The sequence below is a fragment of the Leishmania donovani genome, chromosome 36, assembly GCF_000227135.1.
Source record: "Leishmania donovani BPK282A1 complete genome, chromosome 36".
Taxonomy (NCBI): Eukaryota; Euglenozoa; class Kinetoplastea; order Trypanosomatida; family Trypanosomatidae; genus Leishmania; species Leishmania donovani.
In genome coordinates, this window is record NC_018263.1 from 336,523 (window position 1) to 355,687 (window position 19,165).

The following is a 19,165-nucleotide window of genomic DNA, read 5'->3' on the forward strand; positions in this document are numbered from 1 at the left end:
TCGTCGAGTACGCATTCCTTGACTGAAGCCGGTGCGCTCAACTCTATCCAACACCCCTACCTCCACTTCCGTTGTCGTAATCCGTTTCTGATAGAGCATTTTTTCCTCTGCGTGGCCCCTGGCGGAAACAAGGACACTGCAATCCGTGAGAGCAGATAAGAATCACCGGAGCGCCATAACACACGCGCTCGAGCAAGGGACCGCGTCATTGTTTGGAGCCGGCTACCGTTCGTGAGCAGGCGCGTACGCACACCACCTCCTCCTCTACACCTATTCATACACACCGGCCCGTTCTCACGGCGGTGTGTATACGTCATTGCCGCTGTTTTACTATACACAGCCACCGTGAGTGATTTGTACGAACGTCTCGTTGCTCTTTTTTTAGATTTCGTAGTTTGTGTTTTCTTGTCGTTGTTTTGCCGATTGCTTCTTACCTCCTCCTCCTCCACTGTCTGCCTCTTGGTGTCGTTCCTTTTCTCTTGTCTCTGTTTTTTTTCTTTTTTTTTCGTATGGGTGCCTGTGCTCTTCTCTGCCGTCTTTTGAGTTCTCTGCCGTGTCCACTCAACCGTCTTCGCCGTTTCCCCAGGAGCCCACCTCTTCCCAAAGTGCACACTCGAATCTGATCGACTCCCGCGTGCCCCGTGGCGACTCCATCGTTTCTTTTATTGTTATTAGTATTATTATGTATTTTTCGCATGTTTCTCATCCCAAAACCCTCCGCATCGACTGTGCGTCTGTCTTCCTCGATCGGTGTCGCGCACCCTTTCAGGCTGTCCTTCACCCTTTATACTGCACATCTCATTTGTGCTTCATGCTGCTGTGCGCGTGTGTGTGCGTGTGCGTGCTGCGGCTGACCTTCTCTGGTGACTGATTCCACGCCCTTCTCCTATTCGTCCCCTCTGCGATCCCTCCTCATTCTTGTTCGCCTCTCCGTTTTCCTCATTCCGGAAGGTCAGTGATCGACAGTGCAGTCCAAGTACGCATAGCGTCTGCTCACGTTTACGGTCTCTGGACCCATCAACTTATAGACGGTTGCTGCGTATAGAACGACTTGTAGGGAACAACACGGAATAGAGCAAGAGAGCACAAACTAACGAGAGCGGAGAGGGAAAGCCGGAAAAAAAAAAGGATAGCATATACTCCACTAAAACGTCTACAGCCGTTCGGTGTTGGCCCGCTGCGCTCTCCTTCCCTCTCCCTTTCCCTTCCAAGGGGCTCCTACGCGCGTGTGCTTGTGTGTGCGTGCCTGTCTAATTTTTTTTTCCGTTTCGCCGTCTTTGTATCTTTCCCTTTTCTTTGGGTGTTTTGTTTCACGTGACGCATTCTCTCCCGCACTTCTCTCTCTTTGCTCTTCTTATCATTGTTCTCATCGGATATCTGCCACGAAGCCGTACTTGTGCCCGCCTCGGGCTCCGCTTCTCTGGTCGTGTGGTGCACAGCCACACACCCACACGTCCGTACAACGCGCTCGCAATACATGACTCTTTTCCAACAACGACAACAAAAAAAAACGCCACTGCTGTTTGTCCTCTCGCTGCTTGGTGCTTTCTCTTTCCTGTTTTATTTTGGTTGCATGGTATGTGTGCACGGCGCCTCTTTAGTCTCCTTTTTTCGTTGTTTCCGTTGCTCTCCTCCTCCTGCGCCCCGAACCTGATTCCGCGACATTATTTTTTTTTTTTTCGTGTGTGTGTGTGTTTGTGTGTCATTGCTGTTTCCGCTGTCCTCGTCGCCCCCCCCCTCCTTCTCTCTCTCTGGTTTCGTTTTTCTTTCGTACATTTTCTTCGACTTGATTCCATCTTGGATTGGGTGCTGCTGTTGCCTTTGATTTCCTTTTTGTTTCTGCTAGTGGTGCGCGCGTAGGCAGGATTACAACCTTTCCCTCCCGCTCTCGCGTGCGCTGGTATAGTCCATTGATCTGGACGCCGCGTGCTGGCGATCCCAGCCACTCTTCGAGTAGACTTCCTGAGATACGAAATCGAAAAGCGTGGCGCATGATGGCGGACGGCTACCACAACAAGCCCGCTGCCCCCAAGGTGGGCCAGCGCTTTGGCCCCTATCAGGTCGGCGACACCATCGGCCGTGGCACCTTCGCCAAAGTAAAGATTGGCTACCACGAAACGACCAAGGTCCGCGTAGCGCTCAAGATTATATCACGCAAGCTGATGGAAAGCGACGCGCGTTCGGCGCTGAAGATCAAGCGCGAGATCAAGATCATGCGGGTGCTGCGCCACCCGCACATCACTCGGCTCTACGACGTTGTCAAGACGAAGCACGACATTGTGCTGGTCATGGAGTACGTGTCTGGCGGCGAGCTGTTTGACTACGTTACCTGCAAAGGTCGACTAGAGGAGCCGACTGCGCGCGCCCTATTTCAGCAGCTTACCGCCGCTGTCGCCTACTGCCATCGCTACCGGGTCACACATCGCGACATCAAGCCAGAGAACATCATGATGGAGCACGGGTGCCACAGCGTGAAGTTGAGCGACTTCGGGCTGTCCTCCATCACTCATGACGGTCGCTTCTTCGAGACGAGCTGCGGCACACCCAACTACGCGTCCCCGGAAGTGGTAAGCGGGCGGCTCTACGGCGGCCCGGAGGCGGATGTGTGGAGCTGTGGCGTCGTGCTCTATGCCATGCTCTGCGGCACTCTGCCATTCGACGACAGCAACATTGCTCTCCTTTTCAAGAAGATCCAGACTGCGGACTACGCCATCCCTAGCCACGTCTCCGCGCAGGCACGAGACCTGCTGCACCGCGTGCTGGTCGTGAACCCGCTGGAGCGCGCCACCATGGAGCAGGTGATGCAGCACCCGTGGTTGCGGCCTGACTTTCCCCGTTATCTGCTCTCGTTGCACTTCGCCGCTATCGTGGAGACGACGCGCTTCGCGAGCACCTACTATCTCACGGAGGACATGTTGGATGAGGAGGTGGTGCGCGTCGTCGCCTCCCGCTTCCGTGTCTCTCCGCAGGAGGTGGCGTCGATCATTATGTCGGAGGAGGAGCGCATCCCGTCGATGCGGGCCGTCATTAGCGATGAGGACAACCCGAACTCCATGGCGCGTCGCTACCCCGCCGCGAACTACTTTGAAATGTACTCAAACGTGTTAGACTCGAAACTGTGGCCCACGCCGGTGGAGATCGCCGCGGCCGAGGTGGCCCTTCGCGACGAGGCTCATGACATCTACGTTTCCTATGTCATTCTGACGCAGAAGAAGCAGAACAAGCTGGCTCCGCAAGAGCATGCCGCAAACCCATCGTTTGGAGAGAGTGCCAACTCCCTCCTTCAGTCGCAGGCCCAGCAGGGCTATGGCTCCCTCAACGCAAACTCGCTGCAGCAGCTCACCGGCAACAGCAGCTTCACCGGCCTCAGCTTCAAGGAGACGAGCTCGAGATCGCACACGGACGCCAGCTCGTCGCCCGCATCGAAGAAATCGAACCATCATAACGGTAAGGCGCTTCAGAATCTATCGTCGCCGTTGCAGCACATCATGAACTCGACCGTGCCGGCGGCCCCTCCTGGGGACCCGTGGCAGTCGGGCTACAACGTCGTCGCGGCGCCGTTTCTCCCACTCCACGCGAAAGGTGCCACCGGCACCGTACTGGGACAGCTCCTACGCGTGCAGGAGCTCCCGGTGCAGCTGCTTATGTCTCGAAGAATCACGGTGAAACCTGTCAAGAAAGAAGCATCAAGCACGATGTTTTTGTCGCCCGGGCTTCCGAAATCAACACCTGGTTTTGACTGCATCAGCGACACCGGCGCTGCGCCAACCTCGATGCCAACGGCTCCGCAAGGCAATCTGCTGCAGCCGCAGCGATCCCCCACGACGAGGACGAGATCGGCGGCACCAACTCTGCTACATCCGCACTCGAAGGTTGAGGTGGGTCTTAGCGACCCCCACTCGCCGATCCCGACCGGCAGGCCAATGAGGAGCATCGGCGCCGACGCGCGGCACAACTTGGCCACCGCGGGCGGCGAGACAGCGCTGGACACGTTGTATCATGCAGAGACAGTAACACGCTTCGGCAACGACTTTATTCGCAATGGCGTAGCGTTTGTGAACTCCACCAGTCACGAGACACTGCAGGAGGTGTACGAGGCCATGAAGGAGGAGGGGCTGCTCTGGAAGGTCATCTACGACTACTACTTCTCCGTCGTGCGCTACCCAAACATCAAGCTGCAGGTGAAGGTGTACAAGACCAAGTCGGATGAGCAATTGGTGGACGTCAAGGTGTCCGCGCAAAGCGGGATGGCCGCGTATGACGTGGCGCTGTCGTTGTTAGAGCGGCTGCGCACCCGTGCCGTTAACAAGCGCAATACGCAGATTCGTGAAAGCCATGCAAGCGCCCTCACGCCGGATACCACTTGAGCGCCTCCGCTTATTCCCTTTCTCTCCGCATGAGCAGCAGAGCAGTGTAGACCCGCTCTAGTGTCAAAATAAAAACAAAACGGGAAAGAAAACGAGGAGGTCCACCTGATTGCCCTTACGCGAAGGCCGGCCATCTGTTGCGCGGGTATCGTCTTGTGCTCCGATACAACAGTTGTCAAAACACCTCTGTCGGCGACTTGTCACCGCCTCATGCACGTCTTTCCTTCCCTTTTTTTCTCTCGTTGCCCAAGCGATGTAGGGAGCGGAAGAAGGTAGAGAGAGGGAGCAGCTGATTCTGGCACCTTGTTCTTCCCTCGACTACAGCTTGCCATTGTGTGTGCGCGTGTGTGTATCCCCTGAGCCCGTGGCCGGGGGGGGGACTCTACCTCCCCCTTTCTGTTATGCTTGCTGGGACGGTGTAATCATCCCTTTCGCGCCATGTGACGGGCCGGGTTGAGTTAAACTCATGCTCTATGGTAGAAATGGGAGCACCTCGAGAACGACAAAAAAAAAAAACAAAACAAACACAAAATGGATCCAACCCCTCCGCCACCCCCTCTATCTGGGTTTTCCTGCATAGAGTGCTCGCCTATGTGTTTATTGCGTGCACTTTCCTTCCAGTTGCTCTCCGTGGATCCGTTGATCTCCTCTGCAACCCCGTTCTTTCATCCTCTTCGTGCTGTTGTTGTACATTGGTGAGACATCTTGTGTGTGTGTGTATGCGGCTCTTTTTTTTTTTCGAATTTCAGTGGTACCGGTTCTTTTTTTTTCGCGGAAGTGAATATGTGCGTTCCTAGTGCGAGCAATACCGCCGTTTCGATGCAGAGCGCGCGGAGAGCGAGCGAGCCACCACACGCACCTGCTCGGCGTAGCGAGTACTGTGGTTGAAAGGGTGAGACAGGCTACACTGAGTGTCCTGAGAACTAACGTGAGCTCTCAAAAAAGAAATGAAGCCAACTGGTTAATGGGAATCAAACAAAAACCCCTCCCCTCCCCCCACAAAAAAAAATCGTGGCACAGTGTGGGCAATATGCAGCATTGTTAGTACTGGTAGCTGTGTGCGTGTGTGCAAGTATTGGAGGGCGGTGGAGGGCACATCTGCTGCACCACACATCACCAGCAGCTCTACATCACGTACCCATGAAGCGTTGCTGATTGAAGTGCGGTGTGGCGCCACAATCTCGATGCCATCTTACCCGATTCAGGGCATGGATAGATGGCACTGCCACACCCGTGTCATCTAAATGTTGTTTGCTGCTGTTCTGTTTACGTCCTCTCCGCTTTTGCTGCATCTGTCTCTGTATCTCTTGCCTCCCGCTCTTTGTTTTACGTGGTCGCCCACGGTGGCGCGCACAGGGGTGCAAGCTGCCGCAAACCCTTTGCCGACGTGCGAGGTCGAGGAAAGGAGGGCGCTAGAAAACAGGACGAAGAGAGGGGCGTCGATCGCGCGCGCACTGAACATACCAGGTCGCTCACCGCGCTTACTCGGTTCATCCACACCGCTTCCTCTGTTGCGCTCCGGTCTTTTTCTCGGCGCCCCTGCTCTCTTTCCACCGACTGCGTCTCGCAAAGAGAGAAGCGATCCTATTTTGTTGCGCAGGCCCTTGACCCTATTACCTGCAGTGCTGGAAGGGGTTCTCGTTCTCGCTCCCCGCCAAAAAGTAGTCGCGAGCGCACTCGCCTACATGCACACACACACGTGGACATGTTCGCCACGTCATCAATTACGCCTCCTGTCACTCACACATGCAAGAGACAGGCGTTGACATCCACACTAACCCCCCTTCTTCCTCCCCATTCGCACACACACACACACACAAACATGCACAGGGAGCGTATGCAAGACTCCTTTTCCCTCTCTCGCTTCTTTGTGTGCGCACCGATCTTGCTGGTGACGTTGTATTCGCGTTTTTTTTTTCGTGTGCCTTCTTCCTTCCCGACACTTGAGCACTTTTCCCGTACCTTCGAGGTGCCCGAGGCTTCGCAGCCAGGTGCAGCTCACCGACTGCTTAGCGGGTCGCGATTCACAGACAGCGGGCATGCTTAACGGCAGCAACGGCGCAGTATCGTTCTTTTATGGAGCACGTGTCGCCGGCGAGAATGGCAAAGAGCAGCGGTCAAACAGCGATCATGTCGTCGCCATCACCCCCCCCCCTCCACGGCCGCCGGGGCTCGGAACGGCCGAAGCAAGGGTTGCTTTCAGTGGCGGTTGCTGGCATATGGGTGAGCCTGGTTAGCGCCACCAGCCATTGTGGCTCGGATGCCCAGCTATCTATACAACGCTGAGTACCTCCCCGACATCCTGGAGTTTTCGCCTCATCCACGCACTCAGGAAGGCACCCTTCGAGAGCCGTCAGGGCATCCATCTTGTGTACACGATGGAGAGCGCTCCCGGCCGGTTCGCCCATCTTCAATGGCCCTGCAGAGCAACCTGCTTGCATTCCGTACTCCTTCCACCGCGCCGGCATTCGGCTGTTGCCGCTGCGCCACTGCTACGAGAATATTCGAAACCTCCTGTTGCCGTAACTGCTTATCGTCGTTTCGCAGGGGCATCAGCCATTTGGCGTGGCGCTGTACACCGTTTCCCTTTTACGCCGACGCGAGAATATGGCGACAGCGGGCGACGCGATGAATTAAGCAGGTGAAGACAACGTGCTGCTGACGACAGAGCCCTGGCGCATGCCGAACCTTACTGTGTCATCCATGGCTGGCGAGCGCACCGCCGGGGTGACGGAGCGCGAGCGTGCGGCGGGGCATGCCGCTGCTCCACTTCCGCCTTCTCTCTCGCAGGGGCTGGGGTGGGTGGGTGGGCACTAGGTGAAACGAGAGGTGTTGCATCGGTGCTGGCCTGGTGCTGGAGGGCCGCTCACAGCTGTATTCGGTGACAGAGGTGACGTGTGCGAGGCTCGCGAGGTACGAAGTGGCGCCCACTCTGGGATGGCCGATCTCGTTGAGATTAGAGTGCCGGCTGTGCAAGGCCATGCCATGGCCGCTGCAGCGCGTCCTCAACCGGCTCATCGCGTTTCAGGTTGCATCTGTGTCGGAGGCGTGTGCCGCGGCAGCGGCGGCGGAGGCCGTGAACGCGTCGCTGCGCTTCTACGGCCCGGCCGACGCCAACCTGGCCCTGAGCAGAGGGAGGTGAGAGGTGTGTCAGGAGATGCATGGCTGGCTGGTGGTTTAGCGGGGCTTGCTCGTCCGGCTGACACAGGAGTGCGATGAAGTGGGTTAGTTCGGTGAGGGAAACTGAGGCGGATGCCAGAAAGTGAGAGAGAGTTTGCGCGATGCTTGATGATGCACGTCCGCGTCAGCCACTCCTTGACTCGCCCGGTGAATTTTTGAGCGTTGGATTGATTGCCTTTGTTTTCACCGGTGCTGTGCACAAGGCTAGATGCCGATACCGCCCTGCCTCACCGAAACCACTCACAACGCATACACTCACACAGCAACCAAAAGAGAGGAAAGCGTTGAATGCAGATGACGCGCATCTGACAAAACCAAAACTCAGGAGTACTCCATGAACGTCAACGCACCACCGTTTGAGCCCCTCCCCGTATCTCCTGTGTTTTCACTGGGAACATCATCCGATCACGAAGGACGGAAGAATGGCATGTCTCCGAATCCCGTACACATGATCCTGCGCTGCGACCTCTTGTGGGTTGTGCGCCGCCCCGCTGCCTTGTGTGGGTGCCGGTCGCCGCGTTCCTCATGCTTTGACGCCGGCGGCACCCCTTCCTCGTGACCTTCACTTTCATCTTCTCCCCTCTACATTGTCAGCTGCGTCTTTCGGCCGCTGAGGTTTCTGTCGCGTTCTGCCTCCGCGCCTTCTGATGCTGTGCCATATTCAACACTCCCCCCCCCTTTCGCACACATACACGCATACACAGCTACTCGGTCTTGGTGCGCTTGACGGCGGTACTACACGCTTGTGCTACTTCACTGTCAGGACTGCCCAACTCGGCTGCAGGAGGGTGTTTCTTTCTCCTCCTTTCTGCTCCCTTTTCGCTTTTCATATTTTTTCGCCCCTCTCCATCTCCTGCCGCTCAACCTGCCCTCGATTCCGGAGAGGCGTGCGCCACGTACTGGTTTTACACCTTTTCGACGCTGCCCCTCTCTTCTCCTCCTCTGGCCGCTGCCTTCCCTTGACAGAGCGTGGCGGCGTGAGAGCACGGCTCATCGAAAGCTACTCGTTGAACGCGAGTGCTGGGCAGTAACGAGAGCGGGCTGTGACGCGGACGAGCAGTCACACACATAGGCAGAGACGGACAGCGGGAGGAAAGGCTTCTCCTTGTCGGACATCTATTGTGTTATCAGGTATTCTGAGCCGCATTCCTCTCCCACTCTCTGTGACGACGCTTTCTGCTTCACCGTGCACGTTTCTTTCTTCTATCTTTTTCCGGCATCTCCTCCTGCCATTCTCTGCTGTTTTCCGCATTCTGTAGCTTCGTCACCTCTCTCGCTCCCCTCTGACACCCCACCTATCAAAGACGCGTTTCCCACACAAGTTTGTTTTCTTCTGTTTTAGTATTCTGTATAGTCTTGTGTGCGTGTGTGTGTGTGTGAGCGGCAGCTCTCGTTTGGCGCCAAGTGAGTCTATACCCCATTTCCGCTTTTTTTGGCTAGTGCTCACTAGCGTCGACCCGTTGCTTCGACTCCAACAACCTCTTGCCCCTCGTCTCCGGCCGCTCATCTGCGACCGGCTTCGTCTTCTCGCGGTGCGCAGCTGTAGACAGGGTGAGAACTTAGCGTGAATTCTCTCGTTCTCTCGGCTGTGCGCGCGCGCGTTTGCCCCTGTGCGCTGGATGGCTGTTCTTCACAACATTCTTTGCTTGCGATTTCCCCGAGTCCTGGCTAGAGTGACAGTGCCACGCCGCCCTCCCTCTCTTTCTGTGTGCGTGTAAGTGGGCGGGTGGGTTTTTTTTTTTCGTGTGCTCTGTAAGGAAATAAATCACCGATACGCAAGTGTAGGTGGTCCCTTTTTCCTTGCTTCCGTGTTGGGTTCTTTTTATTGTGCGCTCTCTTGTTGGTCGCCTTCTTGAATTGCTTGCTCCTACTGCAGACACCCTCCCTCGTCTCTCTCCTGACCACCACGCCGAACGCCATTCCTTGCGCCGCCTTTCTTCCTCAAGTGACATTGTGGAGATCATCCTTTTTTTGGTCGTTTTAGATACGCATTTTTCGTTCTCCCACAGGAGATTTTCTCGGCCGTCTCTCCCTCTCTCTGTTGTCTTTCTCCGCATCGTTTTGTCTGCTTTTTTTTTCCATCCCCGCCGGCGCGTGTGAACTCTTTTTTTGTGTGTGTAGTTTGGTGTTTTGTCCCCACCCCCGTCCTCCTCCCTTCTTTTTTACCTTTTTTTCCTGGTCCTAACCTCATTTTGTGTGTGTGTGTGTGTGCGTGTCTTCGTTCTTTTGCCCTTTTTTGCTTTTTCTGCATTTGGTTTCTGTTAAAGCGTAACTATATCTCGTACGTTGATCGGTTGTTGGTGTGGATACGTATAGCATTTGCTTGTGCTTGCCTTCTTTTTTGTTGTTCTTTTCGTGACCAAGGACGCTTCCTTCACTTTCTCCTTCGCTCTTTCCCACTCCTCATCGCAAAAAAAAAGGAGGCCAACATATTTAAGGAGCCGGCAACGTTAAGGACAGTACACACACGTGCTGTTTGACATTCCCTTCCTAGAGCTCAGTAAGCTTCTTTGTGTCAGCTGCTGTCTTGTCGAATACCTCCGTGTCGTGGTTTTCCAGCTCTTGTTTTTCACTTCTCTTGTGCGAGTGTTCATTCTGTTCTCTGTTTGCATGCTTGCCCTGTGGACTTGACGACCGTCTCACGCCCTGTGCTTGCTCTGCTTTTTTTTTAACTCTTCTTTGCTTTCGTCTGCTCTGGTGTCGCCTTTCTGTTCTCTCTCTCCCGATCTCTTTTTTCCGTTTTTTTTTTTCATGGCTCCACCCCTCTCACCTCATCTCACCGTTGTGTCGTCTCTGTCTTTTCCTTTTTACGCGTGTGTGTGTTCGGGTCGGCTCTCGAAATCTGTGTCTTCTCTTTGTGTCTTTTCGTTTTTCTCGTTGTTGTTCCTTACATATTTTTACTTTCTGGTGGCCTTTCTCTTCGTATTACCTACTCCCCATTTCTCCTCATCACACTAGAGGCTTCTTTTTCTTTTTTCTTCGTTGCGTTATATTTCTCTCTCCCTCTCTCTCAGCTCCGATCCAGCTTTGGGGAGCACCACAAATACGGAAGCGAAGCCCGGTTTCACTTTTCTGTCGCACATTGTGGTTTGTGCCTGTTGTTACAGTGGTTTTTCAGCCTTTCTTTTTCCTCTTCTCGTCGCTCTCTCTCTTTAGGTTGCGTGCATATCTCCGCCACGGTGTGCTTGCCCGTCTTCTATTTCCCCTCCTTTTTGTGTTTTTGTCTTCGGTGTTATTCTGTCGGAATAGAAGAGTAACACTCGGCTTTCCTTTCTTCATTTTGTTTCCCGTTTGTATCTTTTTTTTTGCGGGGGGGGCTTCTTCTACATCGGTACTCTAAGGTACCTGCGTGTGTAAGCGTGTGCGTGTGTATGGCCGTGCTTGTGCCTTTTAGCTCACACATCCCACAGATTCCGTTGTCAACACGAAAGTGAGCAAAACGAAATAAGACCACCACAGCAGCGGATTTTTCGATTTTTTTTCCAGAACAAAGAAGACTACTTCAACTCGCCTCTTCACACCTACCCCACCCCCTCCCTCTGCACATCAAGATAACTTTTGAGATAAAGATATATATATATATAGTCAACTATTCGTGCTTCATCGCTCTTCCCGATCGCAAAAGAAGTGCAGACGGCGATCTTTTTTTTTCTGTGTGTGTGCGTGCGTGCAGCTTACGAAGAGCGCTTCCTGAGGGGGAAAGGAAAGGCACCCTATATTTTCATTCTGCGCCTTTCCTTAGTTCTTCCCTTGCTCTTGTATTTCACCGCTTCGCCTTTCTCCAGTTTGGAAAAAAAGAAGACCAACTATCCTTTTCTGTAGTGCTATTGCTTACTCGAGCTTGGTGATTCCTTCAAAATTCTCTTCACATTATTGTTCTTGCGTCTTGTTGTTTTCGCTCTTTTTTCTTGCGAGGAAACGGGGAAAAGGGAGTGGCGAGCGGTTTTTCTTTATTTGTGCTCCTTTTGTTTCGCTTTTTGTCTCTCTGAGCGTGTGTAAATCTTTGCCCCCCCCCCCCGCCCCCGCCCCCTCTTCGTATTTTCATTGCCGTCCCCCAATCCCTGGACTGTAGACGAGGACTTACCACCATCGTTGTCTGTGCGTTATGTTCCGCGGTTCGCGCCCTCTTTCGCCCTCTCAGTTTCTCCCTCACGATTTTTTTTACGGTGTGCTCTGTCGAGATTGGTCGACGCTTTTGCTCTACATTTCGCACTGATTCTCCGTCTTTGGGATTCGTTACAACGGCGTCTCATCAGTTTGTGGTTTTCTCTCTTCGTGTGTGTGTGTCTCTTGCTCTTTGGCTCCGCCCTCCTGCATCTTGGTGCATTCTTCTGCATCGTTCTGTATCTCAGTATCTTTTCGTTTGTTTTGCTTATCTTGCTACTTTCCTCGTCTTTCAGTGTATTAATCTCTGCTTCTCGGTGTCTGCGCCTTCGTCGTAGCTCGCTTTTGGTCAGAAGTAAGCGCGGGGCCATACCTCACGCACGCGGCCTGATAAACGGTTACGCTCACATTCGAGCGCATTTTTCAAACGAAGAGACAACGCGCTGGGTCACATTCTAAGTGCGAGCAACTGTGTGCTCATCCCTCTCCTCCTTGCTTCCGTGTTGACTGCCTCTTGTTTCTTAGACCTGAGGTCGCTCAACCTTTTTTTTTTTTTGGTTCCTTTACCTCACCTTCCTCTTCTTCATTCTCTGTTGACCCGCACCGCCTTCGCGCGCGTCAGCGTGACGCATATCTGGACGATTCACTGGTATCGGCGCTCGCGACTTCACTTTGTGACGCGTGCTGTCGCCGTTACTTTTCTGCAACAACAACGGAATATAGTCGCCTCAAGACTCGAAAGAGTGGTAGCTCCTGCGAACAGACTCTCCGTAGGGCTTAGCGCAAGTGCAACAACCCATTTTCGCCCGTGGTTGAAACACATCAATACCTTCGCAGAAAACGAACCAAACAGAAAGGAAAAAAGGAGAGGCACCAAAAAGCCGAGCGGCACCGTCTTTGCAAAAAAAGAAAAAAGGGGGAAAACGCACAACCCAACAGCCGAAGCAAAACAAGAACAAAAAGACCAGCGCAGTGGCGGTGCGTGCGTTTGTGTTCGTTCGCGTTGGTGATTCTCTCTCTCGAAGGATATATCTGTCTCCCTCTATCTGCCTTTTGCTTTTTTTTTTTGCGTACCACTGTCGTGGTTTATTTTTGTCGTTGTCGTTCTCTCCCTCCGTTGTGCTTTCTTTTCAGTGCGTCGTCTGCGCTCTTTTTATTTTGGCCTGTGTGTGTGTGTGTGTCTTGGCGCAGGCTCCACCGCATCCGAGAGAAAAAAGGAGAAAACATTTCTTTTTCCCTCTTTCTTCTTTGCTTTTTGTTTCTTATTTCTTTGTGAGCCTTTCTCTCTCCCTTTTGTTTATCTTGTGCTTCTTTTTGCTGTTGTTGTCGTATGACGTCCGCGCTGTAACACTTGCCATCCAGAGTCGGTTCTTGGGTTCGTTTTTGTTTATCGTTTCGCTTCCCACATCGACGCACGCCCCTTTCCATTCCTTGACAACACAGAGCAGGAAAGGGAGGGAAACGGTGTGCTGCTGCTTTGTTTCGCCTTGACTGTGCTCGGGTGTGCTCGTATGGCTTTCAGCTCATCTTTCACCACGTTTGTAACACCCTCGACTTGGACACGGACGAGACTCGCAAAAAAAAAAAGAATAAAGGACGAGGCCGCCATTGGCAGACGCAGCTCGAAAAGACACGGAACGGAGCGCAAGGAGGAGACAGTAGATCTATCCTCCAGAGAAGTATGAATTGACCTGCTCTTGTCTCTGTCTCGTCTTCGTTTCTGCTCGTTTTTTTTTCTTGTTACACTCGGACGCGTTGGTATTAGACACAGCGCGATTTCGTTTCTTTTCTTTCTTCTCTCTTCCTTTTGCTTTCCTTTTTTTTTGTGTAGTTTTGCCTTGTTGGTGGATCTGGCGCTCTTCTTTTTTATTCTGTTTTTCATTCGCATCGGTTGTGTCTTCGTTTCATTGTCCTTCCTTCCTTCCGCGCCCGAAACCTCCTCTCTTCTTTTCGTTTTACCGCTTGGACAGTTGCTGTTTTTTTTTTTTTGATCCGAAAGATGCCTAGTAGCAGTAGCGTGACGCAACCGGAGCCGGAGGCTACTCAGGGGATCGAGCTGCCGGCTTGTGCACGCAAGCCGCGGGATCCGGACTTCGAAGCCCCCGCCTCCCTCCACGCGCAGTCCAAGGAGAGCAATCCATTGGTGCTGGTGCCACCTCCCTCCCCGATTCTCTGCCCCGAGCACGAGCGCAAGATGCGGCGCACTTCTAAGTCGTGTATTGTGCCCCCGCCGAGGCAGCGCCAGTTCATGGGCGACGTGGTCGGGCTCAAAGTGCCCGACCTCGTAACCGGTTGGAAGCTGCCACGGAAGAGCAGCGCACACCGTTGCTTTCTTGCAGCGGGCGGTGATGTCACTGTAGAGCCTCAGCCTTCATCCCTCGCAGGCGCGAACACCAAGTGCCCTGTGCGCGTCCCGGCTTGTGCTGGCTCGCCGACGTGTGGCCCGCGTGGCGAAAATGGGGTGCTCATCGTAAGTCAAGACGACCGGCCGGCGGGCTTAGTGAACTCGCGCCGCAGATACAGCAAGGAAAGCAAGCCCGCGGTGAACGGCGAGGATGGCGTCCTCCTCAGCGAATACGAGGAGGACTCGGCGGACGCGGCCGTTCGACAAACGGTGGCGCGCGTGCGGAGCAAGAACTGTGTTCTGCTGATTGTCCTGCTAGTGATCATCATTGTGCTGGCCGTCGCAGGGGGAGTGGGCGTTGGCTTTGTGAACAAGCACTACACTACGTTGACGCATCGGATGTATTTGGAATCGGGAGAACGTATCGTCCTCAACAGCTCCGTCATGCTTCTGAAGAACTACCATGAGACGCTGCGGGCAGACGCGCGCCATCTCCTGTCCTTTGTGCGCTCCTCGATGATCGGCAGGAAGCCGGAGAGCATAGCGGTAGTGCAGAACACTCTGTATCTTCCCTTTTTCGAGGCGTGGAGTACGTGGCTGTTCTCCTCCAACGTTCCATCGACGCACTCGATTTACGTATCCATGTGCGGGGAACCCCTGGCCAACACCGTAGACTGTCCTTCCATGGCGCTCACTATTGTGTGCATGCCCAACGTCCTACAAGCGGCGTGCTTTTACATGCATTCTGACGAAGTGGACAGATCGCGGATGATCGTGAATCGCATCGAAGTCAACGAGTCCGGCATTCCACGGATAGGTGCCTTTTACAAGTACGTGCCGCTGAAGGTGAACTACGCGCACTACCAGACCAACAACGACTATGGCTACTTCCTTGACCAAGACTGCGCCGCCTCACTCGACGGTAAGGTGCACACCACCCTGACCATTCGGCGGCAGATCGTCGTGGGCGACCTCGTAATCATCTGCGACGCCAGTGGTTTCTTTGAGCGTTGGTTTCAGAGGTTCGAAAAGGGGCTGCAGAAAAAGAAAGACAGCCACTCCGTGCTTTTCGTCAACGATGGCACCGTTCTGGCGTACGACTGCGGCGCCACGCCTCGCCGTCGACACGTCGTCTCCCCGTGCAGCATGCGACTTGTGCCGCACAAAATGGGCGATTGCATGGCCGGCAAAGCGGACATGATAGACCGCATAGTGGACACCTTCACAGTGGCAATGGAGCGAAACAAGTTGATGAAGCGAGGTGGGCTGTCGAAGGACCATGTGGCGCTCACGGAGAGGGTCGGCGACTACATTGTGGTCTATCAGGACTTTTTGAGCTTTCGCGTGGGCGACGGCGAGCCCAAGACCGTCTTCATTGCAGCATACGCTGTGCCACTCGACACCTCGCTGGGTCGCGACGGTTTTGTGCAGATTTCCATCTGCGTCGTCATCATCATCATCTGCATGTTCCTCCTCGGCGGTGTTGCGATGGTGGCCGTGAACCAGATGATGCGCGTGGTGGAGGTCATTTCCCAGCTCTCCACGCACGCTGCCACGTACGACACGAAGCGGATGCGCAGTGTGCTAGATCGCCAAAAGCCTGGCATGCTTGCCCGGGTCATCACGTCCGCTGATATTATCAACTGCGAGTTCCAGCACATCCTAACGAACCTGAATGCGTATCGTCCGTTTCTGCCCCAGTCGCTGCTCACCAAGAGCAGCTACTCCTTCTCCGACGAGCCGCTGGAGCCGCCGAGCCTGTGGCGCTGCGACGTGGCCCTGGGCGGCAGCGCCGCGGACGACGTTGTTGTCAACGAGGACGGGGTGCCGGCCAAACCGCTGCCGCGGTTCCACCTAAAGAACACCCTCGAGGGCAGCGTTTCGAACCCGGTCGAGAACTGGCGACTCCTGCAGCGTGGTTTTCACCGAACGAAGTCAACGATCCTCGTCGTCAGTCTCTCGAACGTCGCCCTGGACGCGGGTGAATCAGTGGATGCGGTAAATCTGTTCGTGCAGACGGTGCTGAATCACGCGGCGATCGCCAACGGCGTTGTGGAGGTCATCGAGTTCCAAAAGATCGTCGTCTCCTTTAACTCGCACTTTCCAGTTCCGCGGCATCAGGAGAAGGCCTGCCTCTGCGCACTCGCGATCCGCGAGGAGTTCAGGGACAGGGGGTGCAGCATTAGCATAGGCATCGCATCGGGGTATAACTACGTCGGCACCACTGGTACGGAGCAGCAAAAGGCGCGTGTCATCATGGGTGAGAGTGTGGTGGTGGCACAGTCGCTGACCAGCCTCAAAAACTACCTCGGCTGCTCCATCCTAGCCACCGACCAGGTGGTCTTTGAGGCCCTTGTGACGGCGGTGGCGGTGGATGTTGTGCAGCTGTACTACGAGCATAACCATCAGTGGGTGCAGTATGGTGTGTCTGAAATCATTGGGAATCGATACGCCGTGCTTTCGCCAGATATGCAGCTCGTCAAGTCGGTCTTTAAGCTGGTCCGCTACCGCCAAGCAGAGGAGGCACTGGAGGCGGTGCGGAGGTACATGGACGCCGCCGCCGAGCGGCGCGAGACGCCCTCGTGGCCGGTGCGTCGCATTCACGCCCTGGTGGAGCGCCAACAGCTGTTGATCAAGAGCGGCTATCGACGACAACGCCTTCAATGGCAGGCCCTTGAGGGCGATGAGATTATCATGAAGCACCTCTCCGAGGAGAACCAGTCATACAACTCGAAGCGGCAGCCCCGTCTCATGGCAACCGTCAGCACGGCCACAGTGGACTCCCTGGCTAAATTGTCGACCCATGCCAATGCGGCCCCGTGCGAGCTCGGCTTTGTCTCCGGCGACGTGCTCAACGCCGGCAGCGAGGCGGAACTCGCGCGAGCGTTGGTGGGCGAGCAGTCGAAGCTGAGCATGACGCGGCGGCAGTTGGCGCCGATACCGAGCTCATGCTTCAGCGAGGATGCCCTCTTTCCTGTTTTTACCGTCAAGAGCAGCGACGGCGATGAGGAGGAAAGGTCGCCAGGCTCATCGAGGTTGTCGTCGCAGCATAACCGCGGCACCGATGGCAACGCGGAGGCCAGTGGCGCGGACTCTGAAGAAATGAGGCCGGTGCTGCTGGTTGAACCACAGACACTGCGCAGCGAGGAGCGTCATGATGTGCGCATCGGTGCTCTACTGCCGCCGTTCACAGTCACCACTTCATCACCGTTTCTGCCGGCGCATGACATGGAGTACCCGTGCACCACGGCTGGCATCTCTTCGATGCTGTCGAACAGTCGCCGGCACTCGGCACTGGACCGCCAGCGCCACATCGCGCCCACCCCTCTGCACGATGGTACTTGCCACGCGAGTACCTATGCGACATCCGGCGCACTAGGGGGCGTTAGTGGAGGAAAGTCTTCCATTGGTGCTTCCCTCGCTACTACCAGTGCTGGCAACCTTGGTCGCACAGCGGACTCGGCACTCAAGCAGAGCAGTGAGAACGTCGCGGGCTTGGCCAAGATGCACTGTAGCTACAAACTGCCGCAGCGTATTGTGTCGGTCAACGGCCAGGTGTTTCACCGCACCTCGCAGCTTGTGGGGCGCGGGTCCTTTGGAGAAGTGTACGTCGCCATATCGGAGACCGGATCGCTTGGCGCCATGAAGGTGTTTCCGCTGAACGACAACAACGCTCCGCAGCTCATCCGCGAGGTGGAGACGCTATCGCAGATGCGGCACGAGAACATCGTCGGCTACGACTGCTGCGCCGTTCAGGACAATTTCTTCTTCATTATTTGTGAATATTTGGCTGCCGGCACACTTGGCTCTCTCATTCAGAAGCTCGGGGTGATCCCGGAGCGGGCGGCGCGCAAGTACGCGTGCGACATGCTCTTCGGGCTCGGCTACCTTCATCAGCACTCATGGCTGCACTGCGACATCAAGCCGGAGAACATCCTCGTGACCTCTGACGGCACGTGCAAGCTGGCAGACTTTGGTGCCGCCTCACTGGGGCGAAGCTTGACGGACGCAGTTTCCGTGCGCGGGACGCCGCGTTTTTCGGCTCCAGAGGCTATACTGGGCACGTGGAACCAACAAGCGGATATCTACAGCTTCGGCATCACCGTCGCTCAGATGGTGACGGGTGTGCACCCGTGGCACAAATACACGGAGCCCGACCATCTATTTGTCGCGCACTACGCGGGTGAGATACGGCACAGTCTGCAGACGGGCATGCCGTGCGCGATGCAGCCAGACCTACCGACGAACCTGCAAGACAAGGAGCTGGAGAGCGCCATCCACCGCTGCTGCGAGTTCGACCCTGCTCGGCGCCCGACAGCGGAGGAGTTGGTGACGCTGCTTTCCTAGTAGCCGCCGTTGCTCTCTCCTTTTTTTGCGTTTCTGTTCCACGGTGTAAAAAAAATGGCCATCGAGCGCGATGTCTCGCTTTGTGTTCACGTGCCTTCTCGCATGTCTGTGTATGGCTCTTGGTGAGTTCTGCGCCGTTTCTTCTGTCGCTCTCTCCGTGCTCCCACCCCTTCTTCTCCCCATCACTCTATTCCATACTCTCCTTTTGCACTCTGGGCGTGCATTCTGTTGTGGTTTTGTTGCCTCTTCGGTCTCACCTCCTTCGGGGATGTCATCCTGATACACTAAACCCAGAGTGCAAGCAGATCTTCTCATGCCTAAGCTAGCAGAGACACAGTTGCCTGCGACCTCTCCAAACCTCCTTGACATATATGGTCGCCACCCACGTAGGGTCGGGGTGGGTGGGAGGAGGGCGCGCTCCGTGAGAAGTGCTTAATGGTACTCTGACTGTCCAGACACACCATTCGTGTGTGCGGGTGGGTTTCTTTCGCACTTCCGTGTACCAGATTCTCGTCGACGGGACTTCCATGAGAAAATGTTTTTTTTCTTTTTTGAATTGTCATTGTCTCGCTCTGTGTGTGTGCGTGCGTGGTGGCGCTCTTCTCTCCGCGTTTTCTTTCGGCTTCATGGTGGAGCTTTTTTTTTTCTTGGTCTACTGACGCTTTCATCGTTCTCTGCCCCCTGACGACGGGAGAGGGAGGAGGCGGGGCCGTGTGGGGGGGGGGTGAGAGCGATGTATCGCTACGGATGCTGACGTTCAGGCTCCGGATAGCGTTGCGTCGGAGAGCGCTGCGAGCGTGCACACGCTTGTACCATCCATGTG

The 19,165-nt window shown here is 55.0% G+C and overlaps 2 protein-coding genes across 2 annotated transcripts; both read left to right on the plus strand.

Annotated features, from left to right (window-relative positions):
- Positions 1 to 1,994: 1,994 nt before the first annotated feature.
- On the plus strand, positions 1,995 to 4,367 carry LDBPK_360960 (protein kinase, putative; the record flags this gene model as incomplete). Its single annotated transcript, XM_003865165.1, has 1 exon — positions 1,995 to 4,367. One exon carries the CDS (start codon positions 1,995 to 1,997, stop codon positions 4,365 to 4,367), a length of 2,373 nt encoding a protein of 790 aa, XP_003865213.1.
- A 9,283-nt stretch (positions 4,368 to 13,650) lies between these two features.
- LDBPK_360970 (mitogen-activated protein kinase-like protein) lies at positions 13,651 to 18,342 on the plus strand (the record flags this gene model as incomplete). Its single annotated transcript, XM_003865166.1, has 1 exon — positions 13,651 to 18,342. The coding sequence occupies one exon, from the start codon at positions 13,651 to 13,653 to the stop codon at positions 18,340 to 18,342; it is 4,692 nt and encodes a 1,563-aa protein (XP_003865214.1).
- Positions 18,343 to 19,165: the final 823 nt, after the last annotated feature.